The sequence below is a fragment of the Xiphias gladius genome, chromosome 6 (assembly GCF_016859285.1).
Source record: "Xiphias gladius isolate SHS-SW01 ecotype Sanya breed wild chromosome 6, ASM1685928v1, whole genome shotgun sequence".
Lineage (NCBI taxonomy): Eukaryota > Metazoa > Chordata > Actinopteri > Istiophoriformes > Xiphiidae > Xiphias > Xiphias gladius.
Window position 1 is genome coordinate 19,327,745 of NC_053405.1, and position 17,098 is coordinate 19,344,842.

The 17,098-nt window shown below is 39.5% G+C and overlaps 1 protein-coding gene across 1 annotated transcript; it reads left to right on the forward strand.

Annotated features, from left to right (window-relative positions):
- The first annotated feature begins 7,193 nt into the window (after positions 1–7,193).
- Positions 7,194–17,068, forward strand: plin3 (perilipin 3). The gene is made up of 8 exons (XM_040129098.1): positions 7,194–7,345; positions 11,117–11,206; positions 11,458–11,653; positions 11,980–12,062; positions 12,737–12,968; positions 14,965–15,305; positions 15,666–15,884; positions 16,322–17,068. Exons 2-8 carry the CDS (start codon positions 11,138–11,140, stop codon positions 16,460–16,462), a joined length of 1,281 nt encoding a protein of 426 aa, XP_039985032.1. The 5' UTR covers positions 7,194–7,345; positions 11,117–11,137; the 3' UTR covers positions 16,463–17,068.
- Positions 17,069–17,098: the final 30 nt, after the last annotated feature.

The following is a 17,098-nucleotide window of genomic DNA, read 5'->3' on the forward strand; positions in this document are numbered from 1 at the left end:
GCTTATTATTCTGTTTCCAGCTACCCTGCATACAAATGATTCAGGAGGCAAAAACTTTGAGCCGCGTTCAACAAAAGAACTTACACCATTTCATCTCCTGTCAAAGTTTGTGTGCTGACAATAAATAAATAAATAAATATTCATTTTGTTCATCCGCTTCCTTTCATCCCACTTGGTGTGTCAAAGCAGGCAGGCCGTAAACCTGAGCAAGATAAAAAGGAGAAGAGCAGCCATGAGAAAGCGTGGAGGCTTAGCATAAAACTACAACATTTGATGGGGAATGTACTCCTTAATCTTTCTACATCATGAAGAAGAGGGGACGAGCAACACAGCCATCCTCCTCCATGAGGTACACTTTGAAAGCAGGGGAGGAGAATTGTGTGTGTGTGTGTGTGTGTGTGTGTGTGTGTGTGTGTGTGTGTGTGTGTTATAAGCAGTAAGAGGGGATATGCTGAAGCCAAAGTTAGATGAAGCTTTTGTCTGCTAACGTCCCTTTCAGCACAAATATGAATGCAAAATAAAGATTCCAGTGTGACCATATTCTATCTCACCAAAGTATTCACATGGTTCACGGAGCTGCAAGCAGAGACACTGTGTGCAGAGTTCATGTGATCAAACCCAGTGACTTCACAGGCTCAGCAGTGTTCCTCAACTAATGGAGCTCAGCGAGTTGATAAGCAGTTTCAAGGCTGCTCACCCACAGACACAACCCCATAGTCCATTTGTGCAAGCCCCTTATCACAACCCATATCTACGTTTCATTGTTAAGCAACCTTCAGCAGTAGCATGAGACACAATAGGTCTTTTCAGCAAATGCCCAAAACAACACGTTTATGCTCAAGTGACGAAGCCCTCTGGTGGCTGTACTAATAATGATGGGAGCAAACTATATAGCGAAAAAGTCCACGTAGGCAGGAGGTCATCATTTTTTAATTGCTTATTAAATTACAAAATTTTTCTCAACACTTTTTAGATACTATTTCCTTTTATCTTGATTAGATTAAAAGATGGAGGTTTAAATTAAGAATCATGTTTGATCTGACACAATCTAATGCAAAATCGAAAGAAAATACAGTTTTGTGGAGAAGAAAAATTGAATTAGTTGACTTCGTTACTATGTTTTCTTTTCTAAATTTAATAGCTTTGGCTTATGAAATGCTGACTATTGATAAAGTCAATTGGATTAAGAATAGGCTGTTTGTGATAACATCACAAAAAAACCCAAGAAATACCATGTCAAGACTGATAATGCCTAGTACAGTGAGAATCTCCAACAAATGAAAATACAGAAAATTACCTTGATGGTGACAGCCCCTGGTGTGAGACTCTGCTCGGGTATTTGTACAGAACATCAAGGCAGTGAGCTCAATTTTGAATTGTTCCTCTTCTCAGCGTGACATGTAAACAGTAAAGCATAAAGCTTTGAACAAGAAACCTTTGTTTGGCTGTGAGTGAGAGCAACACAAAGTCTGCTTTCATAAATGATGGATGCTTGTTCATCTCCTGTATGTGAAACAAGCAAACTCAATTTTATATCTCCTCATGTTTATATAACTTTTTCCTTGTTTCACAGTTTGTGTACAGATCTGTTATTCATTTATTCATAAATACACTTGCTTGTTCTCTGGCACTTGCAGCTGAGTCTGAAGTTGTAATTAATACTCTAAAGTAAAATTTAAGTGCTGATTATTTGTAAGATTTAAATAGTCTAAATATGAAATAATTTACAGTCAGTGTGTGAACAGACTTGATCGGCTGCTTGTAAATTAGTTGGGACCAATCTGGGTGACTTTATTATTACTGTGAGGTACTGCAGAGGGAGCCATCAATCTGTCATTATGAATGTGGTGCAGAGATGAGAAGGTAGAGGAAATGAGATGGGATATGGAGTGGGGAGAGAAGGCAGAGAGAGGAGAGGGCAACTACTCTTTGCCATGAAGATATGTGAAGAAAATGATTTTGGAAAAAATAGAGGCAAAGGACTAAAGAAGCATAAATATACTGAAAGGGATGGGGATCAATGCTACAACATTCTGATTTATCTTTTATACTCAGAGAGGAGAGAGGTAAAAAGCAAAGCTTGGAGAATCAATGTATGGGGAAAAAGCATGCACTCTGCCTCACCTCTCCAAGTCACAACAAATAGGCCTTTTGTTTGGAGAAGGGTCACAGTAATGTGCCATCGCTGTCAAAACTCATACAATCAAAACACTAAAGAACCATAAATATTTCAGGGCCAGTTGGCTCTTTCCATGTTTTCCCTCCACTCCACTATGGCAGCTGACCCGTTGTCAGGGCCCTAGGGTGAAATAAGCTCTCCAAACTAAACAGGGGGAGACCCAGAGAAATAGAAAGGTAGCTGCTGGTATTCACGGAGCGATGGAAAGTCATAAAACACAGTGTGAGGAAATTGTTCATTCTCTGTGAAAGCAAAGTTGAGACTACCTGTTGGCCATGGCAAAACACAGCTCTGTTATTTGTTGCTTTTCATTTTGTATGCTGCATGCAGTGACCTGGCATTTCCCATGTTCTCTGACTGTGGCTACAAATCTTTTAGATTATGTGCTTTTAAAGTCTGCGAGGGGTTCCCCACAAATCACAGTTTTCTAATATCCTTTAAGCCGAAGGCACAACAGTCATAAAACGTCTGTAACCAGTTAAGTTTTCCTCACAGGGCAATTTTACTCAAAAGATTAAAGGCCGTTACGCTAGCAAAAAGTTTAATGCATAAAGTTAATGACTTTTGTGAGCTTTCATTTTGAGCCTCCACTTAAAAAACGGACATACTCTCTTGAAACGTTCAATTATCTCTGATGCACATAATTAGTTATGCCTCTATATTTTGCTATTGAGTAAAGACCTAAAATTCAAGGTAGTGTCCAATATTATCAGACTCGAGGACACAAATAGATATTTATTAATTGGAAAAGACTGTAAAACATTACCTCGATGCAGGCCTACTGCATTGTGTTATGCGATTTGTCCAAATCATAGACAACTGTATATAGCATGTGTCCATATTAGTTTTTGTATGAAAGCGTTAGTGTGACATTTTAGGAAATCCGACAATTTGCTTTCTGGCTGAGACTTAGATGAGAAGATCAATACCGCTGTCATGTTCTGTGCATTTCCTAAAATGTCAGACCATTGCTCTAAACTAGCCTCATTTTAGTTTCAGATCATGACATTCTGAACAACACAATCCTATTAGAAGGAATAATAATGAATACTGTGCTTACCAGCATGTGACGACGGTCAGCCCCCTGTCTCTTTATTATTTCAACAGAGTAGTTCTCTCATACAACTTGTGCATTACCCTGGCCTTTGTTATGCCTTATTAATATGCTATCGGGCAGAATATAGTAAGGGCAAAGGTCCATATCCAGTTTCAATCTGGATATGATTTGTCGCTGTGTTGCATGTTACTGATACCTCATGTTGCAAGCCTCCGGAAATTTGCTGCAGGATGTTGGAAATAAGATTCCCATCAGTGGTGTAGTGCAGATGAAACCAAGCAGATCTGGTCAGCTATTAATGGACAGAGGCTAATTGCTACAGTTTCCAGGCTGCTGACAATGAAGAGCAGAGGGTGAAACAGGAGGGACAACGAAAACTTTTGTGATGTAATCTGTTCGCAGTACAAATGAGACTTGTTGTTCAGTAGTAAACATGAAACAGAGCAAATGTTTTTCATTAGAGTATAAATTTCCTGCTCTTTTTAATGCTTAGCAAAGACCACGTTCTTGCAAAAGTTCTCTTTGATGATGATGGATATCTTATTGAAACTATTCATCTTCCAAGCGTAATGCTTTAAAGACCCAAAACACACCTGGGATTTGAACTTCTTAAATCTGACCCCTGTAGCATCTTGGGTATGAACAATTTCAGTGGCTATTTTACCGAATGCATACAAATCTGTGTGTTTCTGTACTGCATTTACTCTTTTTGCACCACCGAATATGATGCCATTGTTGCAATGTATTAAAGCAGAATGCATCTTCCATTTCTGTTATAATCAAATGATTTGAAAGAAGGTAATCAATTTATGGTGAAAAAGACTTAAATATCTTAAGATAAACCTATATAAAAAAGATTTGCATTCTGCTCTCAAATCCGTGAAAATATGGTCTAATTTCCAATTTATTGCTCTTATCTTGAAAGGTATGTCTTCAGGTAAGAAAAAGAAATAGAGAGGGGGTTTGGGGGAGAGAGGAGTGATTATTTTACTCTGAGGGATGAGTGGGTTTCCTGTTATCTACTAATCTTCAATTACTCAATATCCAGAACAATTTTGGCCTCAATAACTGATCCATTAAAGCAGAGTTAAGAGTTAAGCAGCAACAGATGACAGCCTTCGGGGCACGTGTTGCTAACTCTTCTGCAAGAGAGTGTGGTGGCACGGTTGTGCGGGGATGATGGCTCGGTCATTCATAAACATATCAGACAATAAGAGGGAAAGGAGCCATAAAACTGTGGTCAAGATAACACGGACATGTTTGCCACCTCATGCTTCTTTCTCTCTCTCTGACCAGTTTTCCCTCACAGCCTCAGTCTACCGTTATAACCTGAAGTACTGTGAGGGCAGCCTGGATTTTAAACTTCACCAAAAAAAAGCTACAACAAGTTCTATTCAATGACTTTCTGATAGCAGCATTAGAGGTAATCTGTTTCCTTTCTCTGAAGCCTGGAGCAGGCATTTGGAAAATACAAAGGGACACATAATGAAAACTGTAATGGCTTGAATAATGAAAATCCTCACCAAATGAAAAGGGAGAGTTAATAGAGTTTTCGTGATGATGATACACAGCATCCAGCGGGGGAAGTCACTGTATTGGTTTTACTGTGATAAAGTACACAGTATTATGTGAATTCCACATCAAGAAGAACAGTATGTGAAAATCACATCCCAGACCATGTAATAATTACATTTAGTGAATGCAACCATTGTCATAGTCTGTTCTCCTTTAGCATCCATGCCCCATTTTTCCTGGAGATTTTAAAATATTAAACTATTAAATATGAATATTTAATACAAAGAGAGTATCTGGTCTGGAGTTGTAGTGCATCTGCAGTAAAAAAAAAGATCTTAAGGATGTAAATGGGAATGAGTCTAGCTCTTTGCGAGTGAGGCGACAGAAAAAAAAATAGTTGACTTAGTGGGTAAAGACTGCCCTCTCAGGGTTTACTATGTCAACTGCAGTCTACGTGCTTGTCTGGTTTTCCGCACAACTCAAGTCAGCTGGCTGGATAAACAGTAGGGGAGGGAATTGGCCACGTTGTTTTCTATGCACACTTTAATGCATGTTTGCAACACACTGTAACGTAGCTGTAAGCAAGTATAAGGACATTTGTACTCCTGGTTCTTAATGTATTTGTCAACGGCTATGACTTCTCCAACGAAGTATCCATAACCCATTGCGTAAACAGTTACCGAATTACCAATAATACAATATAATATAGCTGCGTGATCAAATCCTTACAGTGTGTTATAGGACATATTAAAGACTTATGTTAACCATGTGTATAAATCATTCACAAGTGGGCTTAAAACTGTTGATGGACAGAAACGAATTTAAAACTCACGAAGAAACTAAATTCATTCTTGACTTTCACAATAAGAGTCTGACAAAAACAATTATTTTCAAGACGCTTACTAGATTTCTTCTGGTGCTTTCGTGTAGTGTCTCGTGGCTTTCATCAGCAGAGGGGACGTGCACGTCATTATCGAGACTGAAGAAGACGTACAGTATTTTATGAGTAAATAAATGCGCGATCACTAAACCACTCGGATAATACATATAATTGTTAAATAATTAATCTTCTTTATTGACATAAAACATGAAGACTTATTTCATATATGTAGAGCTGTATTATATAATCTTGTCAATCATCCATTAACTCTTTATGCACCAGTCATGGATGGTTTACAGGAGGACAATTAGAAATACATTAAACACGTAAAACATCCTAATATCTGCTTATCACTACAATAAAGTGTTTTATAAACCATTTATTAAGTCTCTTTTGCTTATAAATGCTAAACAGAGGGGGTATTAATTAATTTATTATTTATTTATTTATATAAGTATTATTAACATAATTATTAACATCATTAATTATAGTGCTACCCATATTTTGCCAAAGAAATGGGAAAGGTAAACTTGAAGGTTCATTATTGACTTGGAAAATCTAGTTTGACCGAAAAAAAAAAAAATCACTGCACAAGGTCCACTTCATGCTATATCTGGAGTATCACCTGTATACGACCACCTGTAATAAAATATTCCATTCTGAGGTCACCTGATAACAGCTAAGCCATGTTCTTAGGCAGTTTTCTCTGAAGAAATAAAAATAATTAATTAATCAATTAATTACCTGTATAAGGGGTATGGACTGAAATACCCTGGCTACATGAATGTGCTACATTCTGAATTTAACCCGCACCAGTGGTGGAAGAAGTATCCAGACTATTTAGTGATAAGTATAATTAGCAATATAAGTTTAGTTTTAGTGAAATAACAGGACTATTATCAGAAAAGTGTCACCTACTTAAAATCTTAAAACTAAAAATACTCATTATGTCATTGTTATATTATTGGGCGGTTACTACTGTTGCGTGAACATATAAGCGCTACTTGTGTTGAAGTTGGTCGGGATGGAGCCAATCTGACCCGCTTTATTTAGTTCACTCTATACCATTTATATTTTTGCATTCAAAATCTTAATCTGAAAAATAACAAGTTACCAAAGAAATGTAGTGGGGTAAAAAAAAAAAAAAAAATTGCCTCTGAAATGAAGAAAGTGCCCTAGAACGAAAAGATAGCATAAAATAGAGACAGTGCTTCAAAATTGTACTTAAATACAGTGCTTGAGTAAATGAATTTAGTTACCTCAGCCCAGTTCACAAATTAAATTCGTCCATATTTATATAGAGTGTCTGAATTTGCCACATTATGAAGGAGTATGTTAGCAGGGTTTATCTTGCAAGACAGAGATAATTAGCAAGGGAAGTTCACACACGCAGCCGAGTGAGTACAGCAGTAAAAACGTGTGTAACTGTGTGTGAACGTGTATTCGGATGTGAATTTCTTATACATGCATTTGAATCAGGTGGGATAGCTGCAGCCTACTCTGACTGTCACTTCTGTGCTGCGTTTTAATTGGTTAAAAGTTTATGAGACAATCGCCACACTCCGCCTTTCTGCCCAGCCGGTGTTGCAGTCCGACGGTCCGGGGCAGAGGGGACGGGAGCTCGGTTGGACGCGGGAGCGGTTCACTGACCAGCGTTACACGGCAGGTCACGGCAGGTCACGGCAGGGCACAGAGACAACCGGCAGCCATCGAGGTCAGTGGCGGATCTGACAGCTCAGTGTTGTTTTTAAACCAACCCTCGATTTGTCAAAGTTAGCTAAGCTAGCTAAATTACCCGCCCTTGAACCAACGTTACTTCCCTTTTGAGGCAGAGGAAACCGACTTTTCTTGGTAATGCCGAAGGGGTTCTGCGTCTGACCAGTAGTTATGATAAATTGGGAGGGACCGATGCCAAAGAGTTTGGTCATTTGATGAAGTAACGTTGACAACTAGACATAGCTCCTCATCTGGGGCAAAGTTCATCAACTCATAAACTGGGAGAAATGACAGCTGCGGTAGTGGAGTAACGTGTGCGCCCTTGTCAAAGTCAAAGAGCAGCTAACGCGGGGTCTCTGTGGGCTGATGCATGGTGAGCGGGGTTATCACATTCTACATCGGCCCATGTACGACGGCTGCTGCGGTTATGTCCTAATTTTGCTCCACATTGGACCTCACATTCTTCAGAGACTGGACATCCTTTCAGTGACTGCCGGCGCAGAGCGTTTGGTACTAGATGTCTTGGCTTCATGTCATATTGTGCCAAGGCAGTGGTTCCCAACCCTTTTTAAGCTTTAAAAAAGGAAAGCAGTCTCCTGTGTCAACATGAGCTGTGAGCAGCTCAGCCATTCTCATCCTCTCAGATTGATTAATTTGAGGGAATTTTAGAGGCCTGACGAAATAACGTATCCAGCGTTTCACAAGCGAGAAAGAAAAAAAACTTAGCGCCATAAGTTTGTGCGAGAGATTTTATTTCCCCTCCTATCATTTTAATCATCACGTGATCCCTAAGACTCACCTTGGGACCCTTTGGAGGATCCTGACCTGATCTCGCTGATCTGTGTCTACACTATCTCAGATAAAGCTGAGATATAAAAGACAGGTTCATTTTTTAAGAACCTAGCCCTTCTCTTCCGACTGTCCCCATATACTTGACATAGGGGAAAGTGGCATATCTCCAGGAAACAGCAAGAGTTTCCTGGAGCTATACCAGCTTGTCCATTAATATCAAAAGTCACATTGTGTTTCAGCACTAAAGGGAGTGTAGTAGCTTTCACTTTTCTGAGAGGGGATGATATGGCTCAAAAGTGTGAGGATGTGTCAAATAATCTTGTAACAAAGTAGGAAGAGGCCACAGCGCTTTGTTGGATTCACTTGTCAGTGAGATAAAGATTTCTGAAAATCTTAAACAGTTTGGTTGTGTTGCATAACAGCCAACCTTATATGTACTGTGTGTCTGAAAATGGTCTCCGGTTCACTTGATATCAGGGGGTGTAGTTTCAGACTTTGCTGTGTAATAAAGCCATTGAAGATCTCCTCAACGGCCTCTCAGAAAAACATGTTGCTCAACAAAGCTGTTGCAACAATATGCAATTTGCAATCACCCAGAGCCCTGAGAAATCGTGGAGAGGTCATGAAAAAATCAGAACATCAGAGAGAGTATTTTATTCACTCTGACATCTAAAAGGATATGTGAAATGAATAAACAGTAGATCTATATGAGGGTTATCCATGGTTAGAATTTGAGTGTACTTTGTTGGATATCAGGCTCGCTTTTCCATCAGCAGGTCCTCCTGTCGGGTGGACGTGCAGCCTAATCTGCCTGAGCATTTACTGCAGGCTGGCAGCAGGTTACAGCTGGTTGGATGCAGTCCTGCTGTGCGTTTGTCCTCCGATATGATCACAGAGGACACGTCCTTTGACTCATCTGCCCTATGCATCACATCGAGCATGTCAAACATGTGTTAAGAGTGTTGTAGTAAAGACAGGTGGATTGGAGTCCACCTCTGTCTCTCTCTACCATCTGTTAGAGCACAGACAGATGCTGTCCACATGTTGGGAGCACCAGAAGCAGAAGGGGAAGATCTTGCTGGGGCGGAGTGGGTCTTTCATATCTGCTAATGTGCATCTTCACTTCCCTCACTTGCATGTCTTTGTTGTGTTTTTGATTTTGATTACTTTAATTATTGATTAATCTGCCAGTTATTTTCCATATTTACGACAATATTGGAATTTAGTATGATTTTTGCATCAATGTGATTAAGTTTTTTTTATTGGCAAGGTACTTAATTCACTGTAAAACAGACATTCTTATCTGGTTGTTTTATCCATAAATAGATTGTCACTTGATGACACTGTATATCAGTATTGGAAAATACATTGCATTAGAACTGAATCTAAGAGCAATTTAGTAGATCGACCTCCAGTTATTTTGATAATCGATTAACTGTTAAAGTCATCTAAGCAAAAGTGCCCAAACCTCACTGGTTCCGACTTCTCAATTGTATATATTTGATGTTCCTCTATGATAGTAAATTGAATGTATTTGGGTTTTGGACTGTTTTGAAGACGTCCCCTTGGACACTGGGAAACTGGAATGGCCATTTTTCACTATTTCTGACAATTTATAGTCTAAATGTTTAATTTATCAATCAAGAGAATAAACAGCAGATTAACTGATGCCAAAAATAACAGTTACATGTGCTCTTGCATTACACACACTTTAACATACTAGAGTATTTTATCCTTATCGCCCACTCCTAGAAGAGACATGTCAGATGGGTGGTGGGGTACCAGTTAGACGTATGTCACTCGTCTTGTGCGAAGTTGAGCCTGTGCTAATTTGAAAATGGCATACAATATCTCCTCATGACTTCAAGAAGAATAGAAACTGGATATTTAATTGGACAATTACCGGAGAAATGATTGGTTTATCTTACCATTTTCTGTGGGCCAATCATGTATGATATTTAGTTTTAATTTAAGGCAATACTTCATTGTATTAGTGCGATGGTGTAATTTTGACTTAAAGCAGTAATTCAGTAGTAGAGTAATTCTTTTGGACTATTTTTCACTTAAAGCATTATTTTACATTGGTGGAAGTGCAATATTGTTTACTATTTCACTAAGGAGTTTTCACTTGATCTAAATGATATCAGAGGTCCATTTTGCCTGCATGCTTTGATGTGAGCTTGTGAACAATCAATCTCCAACATTAGTGCGCTGCGGATTCACAGCTCCTACCATTAATCATGGCTTTTCTCTGACTCTGTACTAAAATTTCAAATTAGACCAACTTTTGTATCCTCAGAATTCTTTCTCATAATTTATAATTTCTGTATTCATTACATGTTGTATTTGTATTTACAGAGATTTTAATATGAAAGCAAGCATCACCTGTGAGGTGCCACTATTGTTTCAGGGTGCGTTTCTCACTGAATTGAAAAAATAGACCTGGGCTGATTTCAGTTTCACTTTCTTGTACAGTAAGGAACCTAACACATGCTTATCCTACACCCAGTTTACCGAACTTTGGCAATTAATCCCCAAACAAATTTTAGATTTTATCGGGCCTCTGAAATTAAGACTTCATTATTTCAGGATGCAATATAGTTTTAAAAATGAGAAAAAAAGAAAAATATAAATTCCATATGTATCATTATCCAGTTTTTGACTTTAAACTTTGACATAGAGACTTGAAGTGTTTGCTTGGCTGCACTGTTTTATTGTGTTTTTAAGTGCAGTTTCGTCCTCATTGCATCATAGTGTTGACAAAGGATTTTAACATGTCTGAGGGGCCTTTCGGCCTATATTACACTGTCTGACAGGACAGCGATTCCATTTCCAAATTCACAAGGCGCTACTCCTGTGCAAAGTTAAGTATATCAGCCACTTAAACAAAGAATATCATAGAGAAAATGTATTTCATCATGCATACCAAGCAATGTGAGGTGAATCTCTATTTCTGGCACTCTATATTCCATGTCAGAGATTGAATCCAGCAGTTACAATGGCAGACAGCGGGAAGACTAATGAGAGTGGACCTGCAGCAGCAGAACCAGCTAATGGACACCAGCAGGTGAGGAGCGCTGTGACCGAAAAATGACACCTATTACAAAAGTGAAGCATATTATGAACTCATTTGACACATTTGAATTTCCCTGTGCTTCCCCATGTAAGCTACTGTGGGGTTTCAATCATTATCCCTAACAAAACACTTAAACTCTGAACTAAAGTGAGCTTTATGTTATAGACATGATCATATTTTACAATTTTCACGTCTTTTTCATGACAGCGATGGTTGTTGTTTTGGCTTTGTTTTTTTCCTAGAATGTTGTTTCCCGAGTGAGCAACTTACCCCTGGTCAGCTCAGCTTGTGAGGTGGTTTCCAGCGCCTACAGTAGCACCAAAGACAATGTGCCCTTACTGAAGGGAGTGATGGATGCAGCAGAGAGTGGGGCCCGAACCCTGGGGGCAGCTGCCACCACCGGATCCAAGCCTCTTTTGGACATTATAGAACCACAGCGTAAGTTCTTATGTAAAAAGTGTGATGTAATATATGTGCAATAACAGCAATGAAATGTACTATAAAAGAATGTCAGGTCAGCTTGTTACCTCTGGGCTAGACTACAACATAAGAATAAGAATAGGTTTCTTCCTCTGAGAAATGAATGTGCAAATCTTTTACTCAAGGTTTAACAAAAATCATTAAAACTCTTGCCATTTCTTCTGTACAGTAAACATTAAACTGTTTAATGACTGTTTTTGTTATTAAGTGTATCACTCCTCTCTTCTTGTTGCATTTTTTTCCTCTAAAATTCCAAGAAAACTTCTGTTATGAACTTGTTTCAGTTGCCACAGTAAATGAGTATGCCTTAAAAGGACTGGAAAAGATGGAAGAGAAGCTCCCCATTCTTCACCAACCAGCGGACAAGGTCAGACCAAAAGGCATGCTACTATAATGTAGGCAAGGAATACATTGCAAACTCTCTTTTGCATAGTTTGCTGTTACTGATTCTCTTTTTCACCTCTCCTTTTTACTGTGTATTTGGATTGATTCATTATACTGTAAACCACTATCATGCTAGGCCTTTTCCCTTATTATAACTTATGATAACCTGCACATTAATGTATCAAGACACCTAAAAACATAGCTCCAGTCATTAACTAGCCTTCTAAATCGGTCCAGAAGTTGTATTACACTCCAGGTAACCATAGCAATAAAGTTTACACTTCACAATATGTGAACAGTTACTGTTACCCCTTAGTAAAAATAACCTAGCCACGGGTAAAGCTGCCTACAAACAAACATTGAAAATAGAGATGATTTGGCCACAGTCTCTTTTTTTCTTTGGCTAAAGTACATGGCCTGGGCATTAGTGGTTACATACACTCTGGGGTGTCATAAAAAAGAATACAAAGGACTCCCTAGCGTCCACTTTTCATACTGTTGCATCCTGGATTATCACTTAAACAGTTAGCTGCTCCTTGTAGACCAAATTGTCCCAAATGTAATATCTGTCGATAGGATAAGAGTTGCGTAGAAAATACATAATAGCACCACCATTACTCTCCAACATGTCACATAATCTGCTCTTTTGTTTCTCAGGTGGTGTCGGACACAGTAGGTATGGTGTACCAGTCGGTGGCAGGCGCCAAAGATGCTGTGGTGGGGGCTGTGATGGGTGGTGTCGAGCTGACCCGGGCAGCAGTCAGCGGAGGTATCAGCACCGTCATGGGCACCAGGATGGGCCAGATGGTCAGCAGTGGGATGGGCCTGGCCCTCAGCCGATCCGAGGACTGGGTTGACCACAACCTACCACTTACTGAGAGGGAGCTGGGTCAGTAGCTGTCCTAAATTTGGAAAACATTTCATTCAGTCCATATATACCAGGGGAGGTGATAAACCCATATGTCTCCTGCTGAGGTATAGATAGGTGTGTTTTGAGAGTTGGCTCTATGAAGCTGAAACAAAGCTGCAATTGGATTTATTTAATACGGATGACGAGTGGCCAGTTTTTCTAGTTTTTATCACAGATGATCATAAACAAACAGATGATCATAAGCTGACAAGATGGCTAAGGAAATTAGGGCTTCAAGGCCCATTCAGTAATGTTCCTGACCATATAAAGTTGAGATATTTACATGTTTTTTTGCAGATTTGATGAAAAGCTATAAGCATTCCAAGTTTTTCCCCCTGATCATAATTGAAAACGAAGCGCTGTTTCACTTGAGTGCTCCAAATAATTCTGATATAAACAAAACTTTAATAGAACCAAGGCACTCTCAAGTTGGATTTAGTTGTTGTATAATGTCAGTCCTTGAATTTACAGATCTATCAATCAAAGTGGGAGTGATTGCAACCCTATGTTACAACTGTTATGGTGGGGTTATGCTTTTGTTTAGATTTAGATCACAGATTGTACCCTTAAACATATTTCACACAGAAAAAAGTGTCCCCTTTGTCATTGTTACTTAAATTACAATTCGGGACCTGATACACCACCTTTATCAGATTTTTGGCCTTTCTTTGTTCGTTTTACTTTACTCTTTTACATTTGCACTGAAAAATAGTATTTAGTTCCACATTGCCACATGAAAAGTACATGGCATTGGTGTCCTATCCACTTTTAATTGAGCCTAAATAATGCTACAGTTTTGTTTTTAAGAGGAGCATTTAAAAGTTTCAGTAATTATCCTTATATCACTTACATTACTCCACGCGTAATTTCATACATTATAGAGTGTAAGCATCCAAATTATAATCGGCACTACTGTGGTTCACTTAAATTTGATTTATTTCATAATTAATATATGTGAATGATGGTATAAGTACTATTTGACATTTACTATGAGAGTCAGTAGCCAACACTCTGTCTTTGCTTCATTGATCTATAGATCAAACAGCAAATTTAATGAGTCTGTCCAAATAAATTATCACTATAAAGGCAAGACAAGGTGATGTTGCAAGATGGGGGTAGTCATAAAAGTGTTCATTTCTACCACAGTGGCCTGATCTGAACACATCAATGATAGATGCTATTCCTAGAGAAGGAGGAAGGACATTCCAGTGAACTTCCCTTCTGTTAACTTGGCCCGTGAAGCACCTACAGTTTCCAACACTCACAGCTTTGACACCTGCTACTGTGATGTCATGTTATCATGACAACCGGCCGTACTCCAATGTAGCAGTAGTACTCAAGAGGCCATCCTGTCCTCTGATTATGGATATGAAAAGGATTCAACTGCAACTGTAATAAGCGGCAGCAGCAAAGAACCCATAATGGCTGTACTCGGGGGATTTTGGATTTTTTCAGCAGTTGCTGTGCAAAAAGCCTGCAGACCCACCAAAGTAGCTTTTAACAGAGGCACAGGGAGACAGTATTACTCTGCATAACATATCTTAGCTTCCTCAGACTGATGGCTGGAGGGAGTGAAGAGACTCTCGAGTCTTTTTGTCTCTCCTGAGCAGATGTCCTTTAACCCTTTCGGGGTCAAGTAGCCTGGCTCGGAACAGATGCACCAGCTGGCACAGAGAGAGGGAACCAACTGATCCCCAATCCATCGGTCAAAACATGCCCACTGGCCCATGCCACGCAGAATGAACATGTACTGAATTTCTTCAGTGTATTCCTTCACATAACAGTTCAAACTCAAAAACAAAAGGAGAGGTCCCAAATGGATGATATATTGTTTCCCTTTTAAGAATTAGAGTGCTAAAATCACACCTGTGTGCTCACACCTAAATATTTAAAGGCTTTTTTTTGAATTCTAGATAACCCACTACATAAAAAATTTCTCTTGAATATATATGAGATTAACAATTCTCTCTTTCAGCTGCTCTGGCTGAACCTGCCACCAGTGAGATGACTACCCCGTCGGACAGCCCCAGCTATTTTGTCCGCCTGGGGAAACTCTCTGCCAAAGTACAGGAGCGAGCCCTACAGCAGTCCCTGGTCCGTGCGCAGCGTGCCAGGGATGCTACCTATGCAGCAGTGGCACAGATTACCAGTACTCTGGACCTGCTAGAGAGTGCCCGCACTAGCCTGGGTGCTGCCAGTAACCAGATAGGAGGATCGTCAGAGCAGCTGCTGCAGCGCTGGACAGAGTGGAAGCAGAAGCAGGCCGGAGCTGGACAAACTGAGTCGGAGCCAGATGGAACCAAAGATGAATCCGAGGTCAGGGCAAAAGCAATTGGGAATTGAACAAATGGTTTCCAACCAGATTATTTGTTCATTTCATAGCAATTACACTGCATGTTCTGTACATTTGCAGCACGTATATTCTATAGTGACTTGGAATACTATTTGAACAAAAGATAAAAACGTTTGAGTGCATTTCTCTGTGAGGGACAAAAAAAAACAGGAGTTTTTATTTCAGCAATAAAACAGACTTGCATTTCAAAGGCTGACATTGCATTGTAATGCCCCTACTGAATCCTGCAGGATTGGAGTGATATAGTATTATCACCTAACAGTTAATGAATACACCTCTATTTATCATTTACTTATATTTTTATTTTCATTTTCTGTTCACAGCAGCTGGAATGGCGGGCCCTCTCCATGGTGCGTGGTCTAAGTGACCAGCTGCAGTCAGCGTGCTCCAATGTGGTTTCGAGCGCTCAGGGTCTGCCCGCTGCAGTCCAGGACCAGCTGACCAGCGCAAGGCGGTCAGCTGAAGAACTACACTCCTCCCTGGGGAGCACCAACTCTCTCACACCCCTCCTTCTGGAGCGGAGCCGTCACCACCTGACCCAGGTACTAATTGCACTACACTGTCTTTAGTGCAGTGTTTTATTTTGCTGCATTAGCTTAGTTAAATATAGTTTAGTGCATGATGTTTCACCCTCTTTTTTTCAGTGCTACCACTTAACACAATTAGTCCTTCCTTCATCTTTTAAGTGGTGCTTAAATAATACCCGTAGAGTCTTACTGAACAGGAATTAAACAGGAAGCTCCTGCATACATTACATAAACAAACATCCACTCTCAGGGGTATCTGCTCATTCATATGCATTTCTGAAACTAGGACAGTAAAGCTTATGTTGTATTTAGTAATGTACACAACTATAACCTCAATATTTCCCATCCACAATAAAGCTTGGCATACTTTTTAGGTAAAATATTTGATTTGATCATGTATATATGGTTAAGTAACTGTGTTGAAAGTAATACTGGTAAATGCTTGTTCCAAGGTTCAACAGTCAATGGACGGTGTCATGGAGTATCTTCTAAACAACACACCCCTCAACTGGCTGGTGGGACCCTTTGCCCCTCAGATTACCGAAAAGGCAGAGGGAGATGTGGCGATGGAAGAGGCTGGCCCAAACAACTAGACTCCAAAACTTTGTTGTGTGTTTCCATGAGTTAATAATCAATATGGTGACAGAAATGTGGAATTTACTCTAGATGGACCGTTTTAAAATACATTTGCATCTGCTTGATTTAATGAAAGAGGCCTTAAATTCATGTAATTATGTTGCCTTCACGATTAGCTAAATTTGAACTTATTAGTTAATGACACTACATTTGCGATGTAGAAGTTTGTAATACTCAGTTATATCTGAAAGCTCTGACCCGTGGCCTTAGAGAATTTATACGGTTCTGTACTTTATTATTTATGCTGGAAAAGATGAAAGTATTTTTACATCTGTTGAAGGTCGATCTATGTCTGTGCCCATACTGCTGTTTGGAAGGCTTGTTAGTGCCTGAAAAGAATTCATCCCAGATTTAAGCCAATTTTTTTTATTGCCAAGGCCATTTCTGGGGCTCCCAGGTTCCCCTTAAAATAGGACACATGCACGCATCTTTTGTGACATGTATAATTCATCTTGCATTTAATTTGTTTTTAGATCTACGGTTTTAATTTCAGGATTTAGAGTCAGAACTTTGATGTGTTTATGGGGGCAGCTAATGAACCGTCAATGAACTGTCAATAAATTCCCGACAAAGCATCGTGTCAGTGTCACACT

Coding starts and splice junctions, on each gene's coding strand:
- plin3 (XM_040129098.1), top strand. CDS start 11,138: ATGGCAGACAGCGGGAAGACTAATGAGAGTGGACCTGCAGCAGCAGAA. Junction 11,654..11,979: donor GGACATTATAGAACCACAGC/GTAAGTTCTTAT, acceptor AACTTGTTTCAG/TTGCCACAGTAAATGAGTAT. Junction 12,063..12,736: donor TTCACCAACCAGCGGACAAG/GTCAGACCAAAA, acceptor TTTGTTTCTCAG/GTGGTGTCGGACACAGTAGG.